We start from the raw sequence: 19,408 nt of genomic DNA on the forward strand, positions 1-19,408 counted from the left end.
AATAATAATAATAACATAGTGCTGCACAATGCAGATGATGACAGTAGGCATGAATTGATGTATAATTTTTGTCGTCCATACTTATGCCTCATTTCCTTTCCTCCAACACAGTTACAATCACTGGTTTGATGGGATGGCCATGCTGCACCAATTTAAGATTGAGAATGGCCAGGTGACGTATAAGAGTCTTTTCCTGCAGAGTGACGCCTACAAGAAGAACAGTGAAAAGGACCGCATCATGGTGTCAGAGTTCGGTACCCTGGCTATGCCCGACCCCTGTAAAAACTTCTTCCAGCGTTTCCTTTCTCGCTTTGAGATGATCCGTAAGTGAGTCAGGGATGAGCAACTGGGAACGGTTGATGTTTTGGAGAGAGCAAGTTGATGGCATTGTTTTCTGTCAGTTGGACGTTTGTATACTATAGCTAACACACTCCTATATGCGTGTGTGCAAGAATGTTGCCTTGTTTCATGAAGCACTCAAATGTTCCTTGGTGTGCCATGAATTTATTTTTCTGCTCAAAAGTTGCCGTTTAAAGAACAATCAAACGGCTAAGCCACGTCTGCTCCGCCGGAAGAACTCGGTATCAAGGAATCTGACAGATCCCAAAGGCTGTAACTTCATGTTGCTTTGTGTCGAGGGCGCCTTCGGTTACACACGCTCTGCTTTGCAAAAGCTGCAATAAAGCCAAGGAAGGGCTTTATTCCTGGAGGCTTGCCGCCCCGCATGCTTACATAAGAGGTGGCACTTGGTACCCGTACGGGGAGGAGGCTTTCCCTGCAAGGCACATGTCACTGCTCAGAGTGGCTTGCAAGGTTTTAACAAGCCACTTCATGCGTTTCATGTGACGGCTAATTCGTTTTATTTCTCCGTTGCAGAGCCAACAGACAACGCGAGTGTCAGTTTTGTGAAATACAAGGGGGACTATTATGTCAGCACCGAGACAAACTTTATGCATAAAGTGGACCCGGAGAGCTTAGAAACCGTGGAGAAGGTACTTGCACGGCCATTATACGTTAAAGGATAATAACACAAATCTGACCTTTAAAGGTCGAGCTTTGGGGGCTCTTAGTCAGTTTCATTAGTGTGTCTAACTGTCCGCTGTTGTCCTTGCAGGTGGACTGGAGCAAATTCATTGCTGTGAATGGAGCCACTGCCCACCCACACTATGACCCGGATGGTACCACCTACAACATGGGCAACTCGTACGGGAGCAAAGGTCAGCCCAAACGTCCAACATAACCATTGTAAAGGTTTTCCCAGTTTCGAAAGTGTCAAGAACTAGGCCGGGAACCAGACACAGTCACCAAGGCCGGTTAGTCTGGCTCCTCTCAGTTCATTTTCGGTTTCAAAGGGGCGTTATCAACGGACGCAGACCAAAATGCCCCTGGACGCAATAGGATAGACCTACAACTAAACATGTGATGCGGCACTTTTTTTGCCAAATTCTGTTGGAAATACGGCAAACCTCGCTCCTCTCAGCCGAAGCTTTGAGTGCAGCTGCTTGTTGTTCTTTTAGAGACGCGCAACGTCCACTGGGTACTGCTGCGACAGCGGATCCAACAGAACCTTCCACGTCATAACCCTCCTCTGTATGTCAGCGTTATTCCCCCACCCCACCCGTATTCCAGGAAGCCCCGCCCCTACTCCCCTGATTGGCTAACCCAGTCCTTAACCTTACGCAACCTAACAAACGGAGGCAGAGTTCCGGGACGCAACGAGGGGGGGGTGGGGGTTGTACGTCATCGTATCAACCCCGCCCCATGTTGGATAAATGGTTGTGATTGGCCCGACCCGAAGCTTTATATTGTAGCGAATTCGGGGGACAACGCAACCACAGGAACTGCCGCGGCCGGGAAGCGAACCCGTATCGCCCGCCCCGCTGGAGGCATCGCTAACCGCTAGACTAAAGGGTCAGACCCGCCAGCCAGCGGCCAGCGTGTCTTCTTATCCATGCACGTTACAATATGGTTCCCAGGCTGGTCAACAACCACACCTTAATTAAGATGAAATCTTGGGGGCGTCCGGGTGGCGTAGCGGTCTATTCCGTTGCCTACCAACGCGGAGTTCGCCGGTTCAAATCCCCGTGTTAACTCCGGCTTGGTCCATACAGACACAGTTGGCCGTGTCTGCGGGTGGGTAGCCGGATGTGGGTATGTGTCCTGGTCACTGCACTAGCGCCTCCTCGTTAGCATCAGCAGCCCTTCCCCCCCGGTTCGGCAGAGGGGGTGGAGCAGCAACCGGGACAGCTCGGAGTTGGAAAGAAAGTCTATCCATCCACTATCCAAACCGCATATCCTGCTCTCAGGGGGGGGGGGTGCTGGAGCCCATCCCAGCAGTCACTGGGCGGCAGGCGGGGAGACACCCGGGACAGGCCTCCAGGCCATCACAGGGCCCATACACACACACCTAGGGACAACTTGGTACGGCCGAGTCACCTGACCTCCATGTCTGTGGACTGTGGGAGGAAACCCACGCAGACACGGGGAGAACATGCAAACTCCCCACAGAGGACGACCTGGGGGAACCCCCCCCCAAAAAAGATACTCTTGAGTCATCAAATTCCTTCTCTCGCTCTCCCTTCAATATATTATTCTTATCTGTCATCACGTTCGACATTCCTCCACAGGTGGGACATGTAAAGCTTCCTGGAGGGAAGATGCTTCCTGGAGGGAAGATCATGACAACAGATTCAGTTTACTTATGAAAACAGACAATAACCAAACGCATGAAAACATCAGCTGTAATGTCGGCACTCGGGGAGGCTAACTTGTTGTTATGTGGCTGGAGCGTATTATGTAAGAATGAGTCTTACCCATGCGCCTGTTTTAGCACATTTACAAGATGTTATTTGTCTTGTGTGTGTGTGTGTGTTGAACTTGTGTGTTGTGTTAGTTCAGTTGGGCAATGGATGGAAGTAATAAATGCAGGGCTAGACAAAGAGTCCTTGTTAATGAACTAAGTGGTCAAAACGGAGCCAGACCAGTTAAATTCTTTCGGAGAGTCCTGTAGGGTACATAACCAGTGTCGTTCCAGGAGCCTTGTACAACATCATCAGAGTTCCCCCTGAGAAGACGGACTCCAGAGACACCCTGCAAGGAGCCAAAGTCCTGTGTTCTATCGTCCCTGCAAACAAATCACACCCTTCCTACTACCACAGCTTCGGTAAGCAAGCCTCTGCTCCTGCACGCCCCTGCAGCAGCATCTCAACCACGAAGACGTGACCTGCCTTGCTCATGGCTTCCTACTCCATGTATGGCAGTTCAGAAATACTGCGGCTGTGACGCTGTTCCTCCACCTCTCCGCTTTCTCTCTCCTTTAGCCATGTCTAAGAACTACGTGGTGTTCATCGAGCAGCCGATTAAGATGGACCTGCTGAAGATTGTGACGTGCAAGCTGAGGGGGAAGGATCTCAGTCAGGGCATCTACTGGGATCCCAAGCAGGACACGGTCTTTCACCTTGTCGACAAGCGTACAGGACAGGTGAGATGGATGAGGATTTACGTACGCACTCCTAAACTAGGCACCTTAATGAGTCTCGGGGGGGGGGGGGGTTGGTTTCATGGATCTCTTCTGAAATCAACATGGGTCTTCTTTCCGGTTACAATGGTTACAAGATGTAATTCTGCTCATGATAACCAGAAACCACAACACGGGCGACATGGCTGGAACCACAACCAAAGCAAATGTGGTCATGTCTCCAGTATTTTTTTTTTTTTTTGGGGGGGGGGGGAATTTGCAAGCCTTTGAGGAAAGGAGGGGAAATATTTGGAGTAGGGCCTCACTAAAGGAAAGAGAACGTTATGGAGAACACGTGGACCTACAAGTTGGCTCTGCAAAGTGCGTCAAACTATCGCACATCTGGATTCCTGTACTACGGCAAGTGACTAAAGCTTTTGTATGGCGCCACCGCGCCCTTTCCACCCCAGGTCAGCCCTGTGAAGTACTGCACCAAAGCCATCTCCACCTTCCACCAGATCAACGCGTTTGAGGAGGGTGGCTGCTTGATGCTCGACATGTGCTGCTCAGATGACGGCCAGGCCATCAACAACTACCTCATCCAGAACCTACGCAAGTCAGGAGACGCACTGGATGAGGTTAGCCACTCTCTCACACACACACACACATGTGTAACTATTGTCATCTGTATTTAAAATTGTACTTTTACTTTTTGCTGTTTATAGTTTTTAGATGTTTTATGTCTATTTATAAATATCACACTTTTATTTATTTATTTTGATTAATATATTATGTAAATAATATCTAAAATATATTTATATATTATATGATTTTATTTATTATCACACTCATTATTTACTCTGGGATAGGCTCCAGCGACCCTGAGAGCGGGCTAGGCGGTTTGGATAATGGATGGACGGACACACTTATTTTTCTTTTATTTGACGTTTTTCCTGCAGTCTTCATTGCACCAATAATGCCGAGTCAAATCCTTCCTGCATGTAATGCACATGGCAATAAAGGAAACGGGAAACTGTTTGTGACAAGCCAACTGATCGTTCCTTTGACAATAATCCTCAGTGTGTTGTTGCGCCCTAGTCCCTCCCTGCAGTTTGCTAAACTGTTGGTCTGGAGGTCACTTGCACGGTCACGTGGGAGGATCCATCCCAACGCGTGTTGGACATGGCATGCCAAGCTCAATGGAAGAAGTGTACTTCGATTTAAAAGTTACAGCACACCGAATTAGAAGATGACCGCAGTTGGAGTGACCTTCATCCTCGGCAACAACAAAAGGAAGAAGCTTGAATCACTGTCCTGAGATGACCCCTTCAAAGAAATGGTCCCTCCACTGCTTGTTTTATAAATGGGTGGTTGCAAAGTACATTTTCAAGTGTAGGTTTTCAATATTTGGTAAACTAGATTACTTGTTTCTTTTGTCAGCATACCCGAACTAACTCGTGGATTCCCTGTCCAAGTGTTTTGTCTGAGATTGTGTTTCAGAGGAGGACGTTGGAATAGGCGCACATCTTACAATACGCACCCTGCCATTTACACTCGCCTGCTAGACACATGAAGATGCCAGATAATATTGTCCATGTACTTTGTCCTTCCCAGGTGTACAACACCATGTGCCGGGTTTTCCCACGACGTTTTGTCCTACCTCTCGACGTGACGCATGATACGCCAACAGACACGGACCTGAACACAAGGCCTTCCAGCCAAGCGACCTGTGTCAAGATCGGCACAAATAAAGTAAGTTGTGAAGTGAATTACATCCTGTCCCGCTCAGAATTAAAGGTACGCCACTTGCCATACACGATAGGAATACAGCCTTTTATGGTTTTGACAACTCCCATAGTACATTCAGCGATACAGGCACATGGACAAGAGGACCTCATACGGTACCTCTTACCCGGTATCTCAAGACCTCCCAATGGTCTTGAGATTTAGAGTGCTACAGCATAGGTCAAGTGTGGGGTGAGGTCCAGATCTGCACAGATGCCTCCAAGAGTTCAGTAGATGAGATGGGAGTAGCGTTTATTGTTCCAGGGTTTCATATTAATGAGGAATCATCAGTCCACAACGGCCAAACGGTGGCAACATTGTTAGCAGCGCAGTGGATAGAGGAAACGAGACCATTGCGAGCAAACATTTGTTCAGACTAAAACTCATCACTAGCCAGTTTGCAGTAGAGTCAGTCAGACGGCAGACCAGACATTTCCGATAAGATGAGGTGGTACAGGAGGCCAGAAAATGTAAAGACATTGATTTAGCACTTAGACTCAGCAAGACAGAAATCAAGAGCATTATTAAGCAGAGATTGAAGGAAAGGTGGCAACAGCAATGGGGGGGGGGGAAGGATGATGGTTTTAAAGCGTTCAAAGGAAAGTGGGAGGAGTGCAGGACAGTGTACAGGGGCAATAAGACAATAATATGTGGACACACTGGACTAAACGATACACTATTCAAAATATCCATTATCCAACCCGCTTATCCTGCTCCCAGGGTCGCGGGGATGCTGGAGCCTATCCCAGCAGTCATTGGGCTGCAGGTGGGGAGACACCCTGGACAGGCCGACACACACATTCATATCTAGGGATAATTTAGTACGGCAGATTCACCTGACCTACATGTCTTTGGAGTCTGGGAGGAAACTGGAGCCCCCGGAGGAAACCCACGCCAAACATAATATAGGCGGCTGCAACTACTGTGAGTGGCATGGTGGTTAGCACGGTTGCCTCACAGCAAAGAAGGTCTTGAGTTCGAGCCCCGTGGTAGTCCAACCTTGGGGGTCATCTCGGGTCGTCCTCTGTATGGAGTTTGCATGTTCTCGCCGTGTCTGTGTGGGTTTCCTCCCACAGTCCAAAGACATGAAGGTCAGGTGAATTGGCTGTACTAAATTGTCCCTAGGAATGAATGTGGGGGCCCGGGCCCTGTGATGGCCTAGCGGCCTGTCACCCAATGACTGCTGGGATAGGCTCCAGCATCCCTGAGAGCAGGATAAGCAGTTAAGACAATGGATGGCGACCACTGTGGGCAAGAAGAAACGATGGAGCCTGCTACGCCACACTGTCAGAAATACAAGGCAAAAAGAGGGAATCTAATGAGAAACCTCAGAGAGGAAGAGGTAGTAAACCTGAACATGACAGACATTCTACAAATGAATTGAGAAGATGTGACGTTTTTTTGTAGTACATGGACATTCTGGTCCACAATCCATTCTAGTTGTAAGCCAACTGACATGCATCAGGTTTACATCAACCCACTCCATACAGACACAGAAGTCACAACCATCCCACGTCCTCTCCAGCCAAACCTCTCGCCTCACTCTTGACTAGAAATGAGTAAAAGACTCGAAGGCCACTGACTGGTTCTGCGGCCTTACCTTTTTTTACCTGGAAAGATGGGCATCCTCACTGGTGAAGGGGCTCTGGGGATAATGACTCCTGCTGCCAGCAAAGTGTTAGACCTATTGCTGCCTCTAGTTTGGACAGATGTTGTGCCTGGCGTGGACGGTATGTGCTCTTGGGTGTCACGTGGAGGGGGTCAGCCCCTTTAACTAACCCCCCCCCCCACATTGTAACTGTCTGTAGCCCGTAAAATATGTGGCACTTCTTGCAACTCTGGTGAGTCAATGGTTAACTGGGGGAAAATTCCTCCACCCTCTCAAGTTGAATTTACTGCTCTGTGTTAAATGCACACTCTGTTGTCCCATGGTAACGCCGCTCTGAAATGGGCATCTATATGCTTACATTCAGGGTGAGTATTGCACTTGTCCCCCACATGTGGTCTGGTGAGCACTGAGTGACTCACGGCCCTAAATCCTCCCACTGGGTGTCACATGTTTTGACCGGAGGCACATGTGGTGTTGAGTTACAGTGGGGGTTGGCACAGCCGTCAATGCACACATACCAAGCCCAATGTACACATGTGCTCTCCCAACACATGGCTATAGGATCATTTTCCTTCCCTTGCCCGAACCAAACTTTCTCAGACTCCTCATCAACTCCTTCACATTGGCTGTAACATGCAAATCAGAACCTTAATGTGTGTGTGTGTGTGTGGGGGGGGGGTGTTTCCTATCATTTCAGATAAATTCTCAGTTGTGCTGACTTTTGTCATATTGAATATGTTTTGGCTATCATGTGTTATTTTGTAGGTGTGTGTGTATATATATATATATATATATATATAGATGTGTGTGTGTGTGTGTATATAGATATGTGTGTGTGGTGTCAGGGGTGCATTCACCAGACACTGGGATCTCCCCGCCGCCAGTCACGCGTCATCTTGGGTGTACACATGGCCCGTGTCCAGTGGGTTCCAGTCTCGTCCTTGGTTCGGTACAGTCTTTTGCCCAGTGATCAGGGGCCCCACAGGTCCGGCACCCCTCGTCTCGAGGGCCTGCATTGCGAGGTCCTCTACGTGGAGCTCGGCCTCTGCTCTGAGGGGGACCGCCGTGTCCTCTGTCGGGGCTCTGCTGAGTCTGGAACTGTGCCAGCTGCTCCATTTGACGTTTGTCAGTCAACCGAACTTTGGCTCATTGTGCTTTCGTCTCCGAGAGTTTCATATTGTCCTCAACATGGATGGCATGCTGTTGAACAGCACCCACACATCCTCTGTCCCAGCCCACACAGTGTTTGCACACCTGACGGCTGATTTCTTCCTCCTTACCATCCAGGAAACAGGCAGTGGTTCATATGGGGAGTCATGCTGATCATTGGGCGGTGCTGGTGGTGCCAGGCCGCTGTTTTCCCTGAAAACTCTAGTCAATCTGACTAAAAAGTCAGACGCAGTCTGTCCAGGCTGCTGTCTACAGACCTTTTGTTGTCTCATGGTGACTGAGAAACTGTCTCTCATTCTGCCACATGGCACCAATATCCAGCATTGTCTGCCAGTCATAACGGTCAGTTTCATCCCGGCGGTACCCGCCTGGCGTGGAGGCGGGGTGGTCGCTGGGCTCCGCGGGACGGGCTCTGCTGCTGCAGCCTGCTGTTCTCGGGCCTGCGGATGTAGACGGGCAGGCCGCCGTCGGTCTGCGGCGGGTTAAAGATTAAAAGGAAGCAAATATGAATTGCCCTCACAACATGTTGCACTCAGCCATTCCGGATGGTGACACACCACTGATTGTCATCGAAGACATGAATATCCTTACTGACACAACCGAAGTGACTGACTGTCTGTTCTGTCCTCTTTTGAACTCGGATAGTGGGTCCACACGCACAAAGCGGGCAATACGCTTGATCTGATTTTGCCTCGGAACTGCTCCACAGCAAATCTGACTGTCACCCCCCCTAAATCTGTCAGACCACTTCTTTATTCAATTCATAGCCCACTTACTGGATCATCCTCGCATTCCTCCACAAATTGGCCCCTTGCACCGACCCCAACATTCCAGTAAGTTCTTGGCTTCCATGCCTCCTCATAAATGAATTCTCTCCACTCAGTCACTGAGGCTATAGACACACGCCCTTCCTCCTCTCTTGAAAAAATCTCTGCCCTCTAGCATCCAAACCTGCTTGTAACGTCCCCTCTAGTCCATGGCTCACTGAGGTCATCAGAGAGCAAAGGGCAGGGCTCAGAGTGGCAGAGAGAAGATGGTGTAAAACCGGAGAGTCCACTGACCTCAGTGTCTCCTAGTATCATTCTCCTCCAGCTTAAAACAGCTAAGACCACTTACTATCAGAACAAGATCTGTGGCGCCACTGATGCTCGGGGGGGGAGGGGGATTGCTTTTAACTCACTCCTCGATCCGCCTCCTCCTTCCACCTCCACTATGCTCACTCCTGACATGTTTGCCTTGTACTTTACTAATAAGGTTTCTGCCATCAGTAACCAGTTCTCTGAGCCTGACCAGCTCTGTCTGCTAACAGTGCCTCACTCACTTCATTCTCCCCTCTAACTGAGAAGGAAGTTTCCAAGCCTCTGCTGGACTCCTGTCCCACTACCTGTCCACTGGACCCAATACCATCCAACCTCCTACAGACCTTTCCCCCCCGCACTTAACCCTGCAGTCACACACATTATCAACTCCTTGCTTACAACGTGTGTGAGTGTTCCCCACTGCATTTAAGCAAGCTCAGGTCACCCTGTTGCTCCAAAAAACCAACACTTAACCCAGACCAGGTTGAAAACTACAGACCGGTCTCACAGTCCTACCCTTTCCTAGCCAGACTCTTCTCTTCTGTAATTCCCCGGTGGTGGAACGAGTAACCAAACTCCGTTCAATCGGCTGAGTCCCTCTCCATCTTTAAGAAGCAGCTAAAGACCCAGCTCTTTCACAAACACCTCCACACCTGAATGGTATTGATATATATATGTGTGTGTGTGCATATATATATATAATCACTTCTATGTACCCTATGCATTGCCTTTGTGCACTGCCTGTTAACACCTATGTCCTATCGGACTTGAGCCTAGTTTTTTTTGGCATGTTCCTTTGGCTGATATGACCAAGGGGGATGACAAAAGGGCAGGGGGTTAATGGTAGACCCTTGGAATACAGTGGAGGGGCAGACCGAGAACCATTCATGCTGACTGACTGGGTAGCTGGTGAGATGGGACTAAAACCCAGAGAGAGCGGGACCTGTGAGACCAGCCAGTTGCTCAAGCTGTTCAAGGAGGATCTTGTGGCCGGTTGACTGTGTCGAACGCTGCGCCGAGGTCAAGGAGTATCGGCACACTAAGGTGATCAGAACCAGCTGCCATAAGGAGTTCGTTGGACACTCTAACCAGAGCAGTTTCAGTAGTGTGCTGCTTGCAGAAGCCGGGTTGGAGAGGGTCGAGGAGATTGTTTGTGGCGAGATGTAGTTGCAGCTGGGAAAATACGGCACACTGTAGCACTTTGGAAAGGAAGGGGAGGTTTGTAGTGGGTTGATGGTTAGCAAGAGGGTCTGGATCAAGTCCTGGCTTTTAATGATGCCAGCAGCTCACGCAGGTTATGATTGTAATGAGTTGCCATAGAAATGTGCATCGCCACATTAGCGTGTTAGTCCTTCAAAACTAGCCTTGGTTAAGTTAGCCAGCAAGTGTTGGACAGACCAACACTTCTTTGTTGTTAAAGGTAAACCCTGAGGTGGCTCACACGTGCCTGGAAATGCTAACGAACACTGAGGTGTAGTCAGATAGATTTAACAGTTTAGGTAGCGAGGAACTGAGCAAAGTTTCAAGGTGGAGCATAAATACATTGGCCTTGGCCAGCAAGAACATGTGGTAATGCAATAGGTTTTCTTTGTCTTCACATTTTAGTTTGGAAAAAGAAGGGAAAATTGCATTTTGGTATTGTGCACAGCAGTCTATTACAACCTCTTGTAATGTGGAAAACTGATTTCATGTTTTCAAGTTTGCTTTATAGTTTGTTCTTTTGCTGTGTATCTGCCCAAGAATTGATTGAATTTACAGACTTTTCATTATTATTATTTAGATTTAGGCAGCATTAGAGGCTTTATGTTGAAATCCCTCAAGGGAATAGGTGCTCTAGCAAGTGCCATCTGTTTGAAATTTCTTAAAGTTTTTTGCAAATTTGTGCTTTTTAGCATTTTGTTTGAAAACACATTGGGCTTCATCTCACATGCGGCGCCAAGTGCAAAACACGTGTCTTTGCTTGTTTCAGAGTGACACAGTTGACATTTTTCCACCCAGATCCCATGTTATTAAAAAAAAAAGTACTTGCGTCCATCTGAGTGCCCATGAGCATGTTGGTCTTAAAATGAGGTGTGCTCTGGCGCTTTTTTTTTTGTGCATTGCTATCTTGAGGCAGCGGAAAGTGATTCCATGATTGACCAACAAAAACCTGGTCTGAAGTCAATAGTGCAGTATTTTACTGCTAGTATTTCCCTTTAAGGGCATATTAAGATTGTAATATGCGTCTACATAGATGCATATTACTACTTGGCAAATGTGCAATTATGGCAATCCAGCAAGGTGCAAGCACACCTGGCTTTAAAGGGAATGGGCGATGACATTCTGATCGGTTTATTTCCTGTTACACCTGAAACATACCTGTGTTTGATTAAGAGACTAAGGACGGCCCCTTTGAACCATGCACCTTACTTTGTACTCAGGTTATCCACCATTAAAGTAGCAAAAGATGACTTGGACACGCCCTAAATGCACTTTCGGCATGCACTTTTACTCTAGCATTGTTCCAGTGATGGCAACTTGTATTGCTACAGCATAGAATTACATTCTAGAGAATTTTGTGCTTCCAACATCGTGGCGACACTTTGGGGAAGGCGCTTTCCTGTTTCAGCATGACGGTGCCCCCGTGCACAAAGCGTGGTCCATAAAGACATGGTTTGCAGAGTCTGATGTTGAAGAACTTGACTGGCCTGCACAGAGCCCTGACCTCAACATCATCCAACACCTCTGGGATGAATTGGACCGCCAACTGCCTGCCAGGCCTTCTCCCTAAAATCAGTGCCCGACCTCATTAATGCTCTTGTGGCTGAATAGGAGCAAATCTCCACTGTCATGTCTCAAAATCTAGTGCAAAACCTTCCCAGAAGAAAGAAGGCTGTTACAGGAGCAAAGGGGCAACTAACTCCGTATTGATGCCCATGGTCTTGGAATGAGAGGTTCAAGAAGCACATATGGGTCTGATGTTGGGGTGTCCACATACTTTTGGCCACGTAGTGTGTGTAAATCCAACCCCGGTCATGTAGGCCTATATCACTCCTGCTCTGTTTATGTAAAGAAGACTATGATTAATATGCTTGAATGAGCTTTATGGGTGGAACACTTCACATCATGATGTATGAGGATAAATTCATAAGATCTAAAATCTCACTTGACAGTTAACTACATTGTTTTACTGATTGCTTTAAGTAATTCAGCTTGCAAATGGCTAAGCTATTTGGCTGAAATCATAGGTAACATGATTAATTCATCTCGCTCACGTTTGTGTCTAGGGCTGACAAGTAGCTGTCAAACGAATCAGCCAGGAAACCCACAGTACAGGAGGGCTACCACTTGCAGTATGCCCTGGATGTACTGCGCCGGTCACTGTGTACAACAATAGCCGGTTAATCCCCTTTTTGTCCAATTTTGTCAAAAGGTATTCTGCCAGCATGAGGATCTCCATGGAGATGACCTCCGTGACTATGGTGGCCTGGAGTTTCCTCAGATCAACTACGGCCGGTCTAACACTCAGCCATACCGGTATTTCTATGGCTGTGGCTTCAGACACCTGGTTGGGGACTCGCTGCTTAAGATGGACCTGAAGGACAAGACGTTTAAGGTGAGAGGGAGGGCTTCTTGTTTTACCTATAAAATGTCCTCATTTAATAATAATATTTTTTAAAAACAAACAGCTGGAATGCTTGGTAAATTCTACCCAGTAGCTTGAGTCAAAAATGCACTGAAAGAGTATTTGATGAATATACGCGTGTCTGTACGGCCTCAGGTGTGGTATCGGAAGGGATTCTACCCATCAGAGCCCGTGTTTGTCCCTTCACCTGATGCAGTAGAGGAGGACGATGGCGTCATCCTCTCGGTGGTTCTTACCCCCTCAGAGGTAAGACTCTCAACCTTACCCTTGACATGGTGTACATGAGTTCCAACGTAGACCACGTAGAGAAGGATGACTTCTTTATAAAGTTGCAAAAATGCCATAACAATGTTGGTTTAACGACCAAGGCAGTCATTTTGACGGTTTTGGATTTTCAAAGTTTACTATCTTTGTGAAAGAAAAAAAAAGATAGACTTGCTGCTCCCTGAATGCGCCTACAATTGCATATATTTGCATTAAAATGAGTTATAGATCAATTGCACACAAAAAAGTTATGATAAGATCTACCTAAAACGACCATGAGCGGTCAAAATGGCCGCGCGTGATCGTGTGCATCATGTCAGTATTTATGACGCGTGTTGGTGGCGTCATTTCCTTCGTGAAGTTCAGTGCTCTGTCCTAGAAACATACTAGCGTCCTCCAGTGCAGAGAAATAGTCTAAACTTGGGTTCTGATTATTGCCAACATGTCTGGGTACAGTTACAGACGCACCATGACTACCACCGCTGCAGTATTTACAGGCGTTGGACAGCGGCCATTTTAAATTGTTTGAAAAATAGTATTAAAGTTGTTAAAATGTTAATTTTGGTGTCAGTTTCATAACAGACATGCTGACATATGTAATGCATTAATATCTCAACTGGGTATTCATATTGACAGAATATAGAGTTTAACAACTATGGGCAATCAAAATGACCGCCCATGGTCGTTCTAGTAGTTTTTATGTTCTGGTTGTTGTTTGGGACCTGTTTTAAATATTTTTTTCACTTTTGCTATTCAAGTTCGACCATGTCTCTCTGAAGTTTAAAAATATTATTATAGTTCCTTTATAATGTTGATTTTGGTGTCAGTCGTTTTCTGACAGACATACTAACATATGCAATGCATTAATATGGAATGGCCATTCTGGGTCTTGCGTTACTGTACACCTCTGGGATTTTATACTTTTACGGTTACGTACAACTCTGAATTTCATCCGTTTTTCTAAAGCGCACTAGAAGACTTTTAAAGCACTAACCGACTGGGAAAACACTCGGCGTAGCACATTTAACGAATGACTTTTGCGGATTACAACCGTAGACAAGTGTACCGGTTACTACTGCAGTGACAGAGGTGTACACACTTTCTGATCGTTTGATATTATCGTGACGGCTGCAACTGGTCAAAGGCTCGATGGGGAGGCGAATGATGTGAATTGTGAACTCCTGCACACTTCAGGATAGCGTGCTGACTGTCCCCTACTGACCTGACCTGGCCTGTTCTGCACAGAGCGATACATACGCTGATATAACCCTGATTTGTCATGGCCAAGTCAGGGTTATAATCGGTCTTTAGGTCATCTGGAGTCGGCAGGCCGGGAGAAAAAAACAAAAACTCTTGCCTTCACTCAGGTTCTAGTAAGAACACATACTGCAGCAAGTCCAATCAAATTCTCTGTTGAGAGAGCATAGCGGTCTATTCTGTTGCCTACCAACACGGGGATCTTTGGTTCGAATCCCCGCGTTACCTCGGGCTTGGCCGGGTGTCTCTACAGACACAATTGGCCGTGTTTGCAGGTGGGAAGCCGAATTTGGGTGTGTGTCCTGGTTGCTGCACTAGCACCTCCTTTGGCCGGTTGGGGCGCCTGTTCAGGGAGGGGGGGGGACTTGGGGGGAATAGCGTGATCCTCCCATGCACTATGTCCCCCTGGGGAAACTCCTCACTGTCAGGTGAAAAGAAGTGGCTGGCGACTCCACATGTGTCGGAGAGGAGGCGTGTGGTAGTCTGCAGCAACCCCCCCCCCCGGATCGCCAGAGGGGATCAAGCAGCGACCGGAAATTACTTTTGGGCTGCACAAATAAACATGATTTAACTTGACTTGAGAGAGTCTGTACAGAGAATTTAATTTTTCACTTCAGGGAGGATGGTACATGGAATTTTCCACAAATTTCTCATCTGTCTCACAAGTCTTCAAGGACACAGTCCACGATGGTGTAGCGGTCTAAGCATCGGCTTTGTGTCAATGCGGTTGCCCACTGGGGACTGGGGTTCGCGCCCCGGTCTCGTCAGATCCGACTATGGACTCGACGAAGCAGCAGTAATTGGCCACGCTGTCTTCGAGAGGGGGGCGGAGTCGGCTTGTGTTCGTCACATGAATGCGTCTCTGGGTGTGTCGGAAAAAGCAGTGGTTCGGCCTGGATTCGCCTTGTCACTAAAGTGGCAAGGCAGTCTCTTTCGAGACTGCCGGCCGGAGAGATGCAGTTGACGAACGCATGCAGTACGAGGGTGGGTATTTGAACTAAAATAGGGATCGATTGGCCGCTAAATTGAGAGAAAAAGGGGAAAAATTAGAAATACATTTGGAAAAAAAGTCTTCAAGGACAGACCTGTATTATCAACCGGGTGCATACTGGCTCCTGATATTGACCTGCAAAAAAAAAAAATTAGAAATATTTTCAGTTTTATATGCAAACAAAATAAAACAAAAATTAACAGACAAAAATCAAAAATACAACCAAAAGGGGAAAAAGGGGGGGAGCTGCCAGACATATATAGGTATATAATATAACTTCGTTCACAGTAGTTGTCAAGAAATTACACAGTCAGGTATTATAAGAGTACAGATACCACAGACTGTAATTAAAAATTATTTTTCTTTGAGATAGTCAATGAATGGACCCCATGTGCTCAAAAATCTATTGGGAGCTTTAGATTTATGGAAGCTTGTATTCTCCATCTGTATGGCTATGATTATGACCCGCAGTGAAATTGGCACCTATCGGTTCAATCGGTCTTAACACAGAACCTACCCAAACCTGTTCTAGCCTAACCCACCTCCGTATGGGGGAAAGTAAATGGAAACTAAACGCAAACTGATGTACGAGTTAAACAGAGTAGCACATTTAAGATTGTCCAGACTCATAATATGATCAATGTAAACTGATTGGTACAAATGATTATGTAAGTAATTAACACACTGATCAACAAATATACAGTGTATGTTTGTATGTTCGCTTAAAACTCCAGAAATACTAATTGTAGAACAAAAAGAAAGGTATCTTTAGAATCAGCACTTTCCAATGATTGCACAGTTTGAAAAATATTTCAGAAACCAAGTGCAAAATTTGATTTATTTGCGAAATTTTGTTTATTTTGTGGCAAACTGTGGCGTCTTCATGATATTCAGTGCCATATGTTGTTATGTCACATCGATCAAAGGAATTTTTCAGCCTCGATGCCAGGGTTATTAGTGCAGATCGTCACCTTGGATTCAAGGTTGCAAGAGTGAGATTGGTGAGCACTCTTAACTTACTGATCACAAAGCACGTGACAATTTTTTGTTGCCACAACGTGATTTACCCTGAGGCACTTGAGCACTGAGTGACTAATACCCACATTGGCAAAGAAGCTTGGTAAATGGATTGAAAATTATGACATTTGATAATTTTCGTTAATAACATTCGTTTATCACATGTACCATATCATAAATTATCCTATATTTCATCATCAATCATATCGTAAAGATCAGATCTTGTTGGTTGTTTTGGTGAGAGCATTTTCCCCAGGCAATGCCGGGTACCTCTCCTAGTGATTGAAATAAGTCGGTAAAGGAAAGTGAAACATGCGCTTCCACAAGGCTGTTGCCCTCAGCTGACTCAGTTTCTCATTTTCAATGGTGTCATAGCCATCTGCCAGAAACAAAGGTTTTAAACACTATTTGTTTCTTCAAACCAAGACAGGCACTGTCTTCCGTGCTCTGTGTGGTGCTTGCACAAAGAATAAATGGGAACCTTGTGACCTGTAACTAAAACACAATTTATTTTGCAACCCATGATATCTCTGAAGCCCTCAGTGTTTGTACGTAATCCAATGCCCTTTTTCTGTCACATGGCTTTTGTTCTTATGAAGCTGCTATTGTGGATGGGTCGAATTTAAGTTCTTGGTGTCAGAACCGGCGTTGTTAATGAAACAATTCCAGATGAGTCCTGCCCCTCATACAAATATGACTGGCCAGCGGGCCTTTGAATCAACACGTGCTGTACGTTTGCCAAGATTATCATCAAACTAAGAGGTGATGGTCACAAGCAGAGAGGAAATAATCAATATTCATTGGTGACTTGGCATGTATTGAATTTGGAGTCAAGTAGTCCGAACCTCTGACAGACAAACTGAGCTACAAACCTCCTGATGGGCATGGTATCGGTGAACTTTGCCTGAAACATGTCCCAAGCCAAAGCTTGGGACATGTTTTTTTGGGGGGGGGCGGTTTGTGCTTGGGGTGTATTTTTTGGCTTGGGACATGCGCGGTTGAGTAAGTAATGAGAACAATGTGTGTGGAGAGGAATTTTACAGCTATGCCCCCACTGAGAATGGAATGGAACTTGGTACTTACCCTAGGACTCACTATCTATCGAAGTTAGGGGCTGGTTTTTTTTTGTTTGTTTTTTTTTTCCTTGCAGGGAGAGGACACCAACAATTTGCAATTGTGAGTTACCATCTTTAGTAGATGAGATGATGGAATTTCATACCAGATTGAAGAAAATGAGCAGCAGGACTCGATGCAACTTTTCATGCAGCACACTAAGTACCAGTGCACAGTAGGCGAGTTCCATAACAAGGTTACATAAGTGCAGCATACCAGCTAGCGCTTGAGTTACATGCCACGTAAGCACCAACATGTTCGCATCCCCAGCTTGATCAGTGGCCGTACGCTTCCAACCGTGACGCTCGAGGTACCCCTTCAGCATCAGTTCTGCACGCACAGGGCTGATCAATAGATATCAACGGTGTACTGTTCCAGCCACACGCAAAAACAACCCAGTCGCCAGAGTAAAATGTTGGCAAACCACAGAAATGTTAAAATCTCGACGTTTCCGAACCAAAAATATGTTTCGCATCAACGTTTCAACCTATCGCCAGTGTCGGTGGAGCCTGCATACGTGTCACATGACTGTCGAGTTTCTGTCTGTGAAAAAAAAATAATGGATGACATTCCCTTTATTCTCGGTGGAAAATGCAACATTGTAAGTTAGTTTCAGCATTAAAATGTGTTTTGATATTTCTAGCAAGAAATCTGCATTTAATCTTTGTTCGGTGAACATAAATGATCTTTAGTTTGTTAGTTATTACGAAGGTTTACAGTATCTCCTCTAAGCATGTTTGCTCCCAGGGCAAGCAAAAAAAAAAACTTTAAACCTGCTTCAGAGAGGATGGCAGTGATTTTTGCTGAATTAACTATACACAGGGATATTTTCAACTTGGTAAACGGAGATGAAAAGGTTTGTCGATTAAATGTCTGTCTGCCGGCAGAAAATGTCGCTGAAGTTTCATTTTATATGGCAGCAGTGTGAACATCTGCAATCCTTTATGAACATTTCCAGTGAAAATCCTGAGAAGTGCTCGATGTGGATGAAAAACTCAGTTGCGAGATGGCAGAGGCAACTGAACTGCCTCCAAGAAACCAAAACGTTTGTTCGAGGCCTCGGAGTTCTCTCCAAACAATGCAAGCTAAACCACGTATGACTGTCAATGTTCATGGATACTGAATGTGTCAAATTCTTTTCCCAAGGATAAAGGCACGTTTCTCCTGGTTTTGGATGCCAAGACGTTTGATGAGCTGGGAAGAGCCAACGTTCCTGTCAACATTCCCTACGGCTTCCACGGGACCTTCAAGGCCTCAGATTAACTCTGGGACCCCCTCTGGTTTGAGTTGCTGATACGCACACTGCAAAGCATAGCAGGTTCAGTGTCACACACATGGCAGCAGCACCCCAGGTGGTATCCGGTCCTCTACCAACCAATGGTAGCCAGTACTGGCTCGCGGAGTTATGGCTCCTTGGGGTTCCAAAGGTCTACCAATGAGTTCTGTGGGATTATAACCAGCACACTGTTCTCTCAGAATCAGTACGATGAGTAATTGAATGTCTCCTTATGTGGAAACTGTTAACGCCTTAATATATTATCTGAAATGTTGGAATAACTCTTTACAGCAATACTTATTCACTTTAAAAATTTTATTACTTTATAAATATTTACTCAAAAACGTGAGAAAGACAAGTTTTGTACTGGTTTATTTGTTGTTGTTTTTTCTATATCCATCTGAGTTCATTTCACCAAAGAGCGAAGTCTGCCTGATCTCTTGAGCAAGTGTAGGTTCAGTATCTTGCTCATGGCCACATCAGCAAAAGTTAAAATACTGCACCGGCTGTGATGGAGATTGAACTAAAATCATTGTGGTTGTAGGACGGCCTCCGTTATCTGCAAGACCAGACCACCAAAAGTATAACCAGCTCGCTACTCGAGCTGAAGCAAGGAGCTTAGTGCTCCATACTGTTAACCCAGTCTTGTGCCTTTATAGAGGAAAAGCAACTCTTGGACCCGAATATCTCATTCACTCCTTCATTCATGATTACCTAATCCATTCAGTTGGGTAAAGGGGGGCAAAAGAACAAATAAAAAGGACA

At 46.2% G+C, this 19,408-nt stretch overlaps 1 protein-coding gene across 1 annotated transcript in view; it reads left to right on the forward strand.

Annotated features, from left to right (window-relative positions):
• Positions 1-18,667, forward strand: part of LOC130116938 (carotenoid-cleaving dioxygenase, mitochondrial-like) — a 33,626-nt gene extending 14,959 nt beyond the window's left edge. Inside the window, exons 3-13 of the mRNA XM_056285044.1 lie at positions 112-327; positions 639-648; positions 879-992; positions 1,115-1,217; positions 3,035-3,163; positions 3,321-3,481; positions 3,928-4,095; positions 5,072-5,209; positions 12,513-12,695; positions 12,861-12,971; positions 18,514-18,667. Of these exons, the coding sequence (XP_056141019.1) occupies positions 112-327; positions 639-648; positions 879-992; positions 1,115-1,217; positions 3,035-3,163; positions 3,321-3,481; positions 3,928-4,095; positions 5,072-5,209; positions 12,513-12,695; positions 12,861-12,971; positions 18,514-18,630 (1,450 nt within the window). The 3' untranslated portion in view covers positions 18,631-18,667. The remainder of the gene's footprint in view (positions 1-111; positions 328-638; positions 649-878; positions 993-1,114; positions 1,218-3,034; positions 3,164-3,320; positions 3,482-3,927; positions 4,096-5,071; positions 5,210-12,512; positions 12,696-12,860; positions 12,972-18,513) is intronic.
• Positions 18,668-19,408: the final 741 nt, after the last annotated feature.

The sequence above is a fragment of the Lampris incognitus genome, chromosome 8, assembly GCF_029633865.1.
Source record: "Lampris incognitus isolate fLamInc1 chromosome 8, fLamInc1.hap2, whole genome shotgun sequence".
In the NCBI taxonomy this organism is placed as follows: Eukaryota; Metazoa; Chordata; class Actinopteri; order Lampriformes; family Lampridae; genus Lampris; species Lampris incognitus.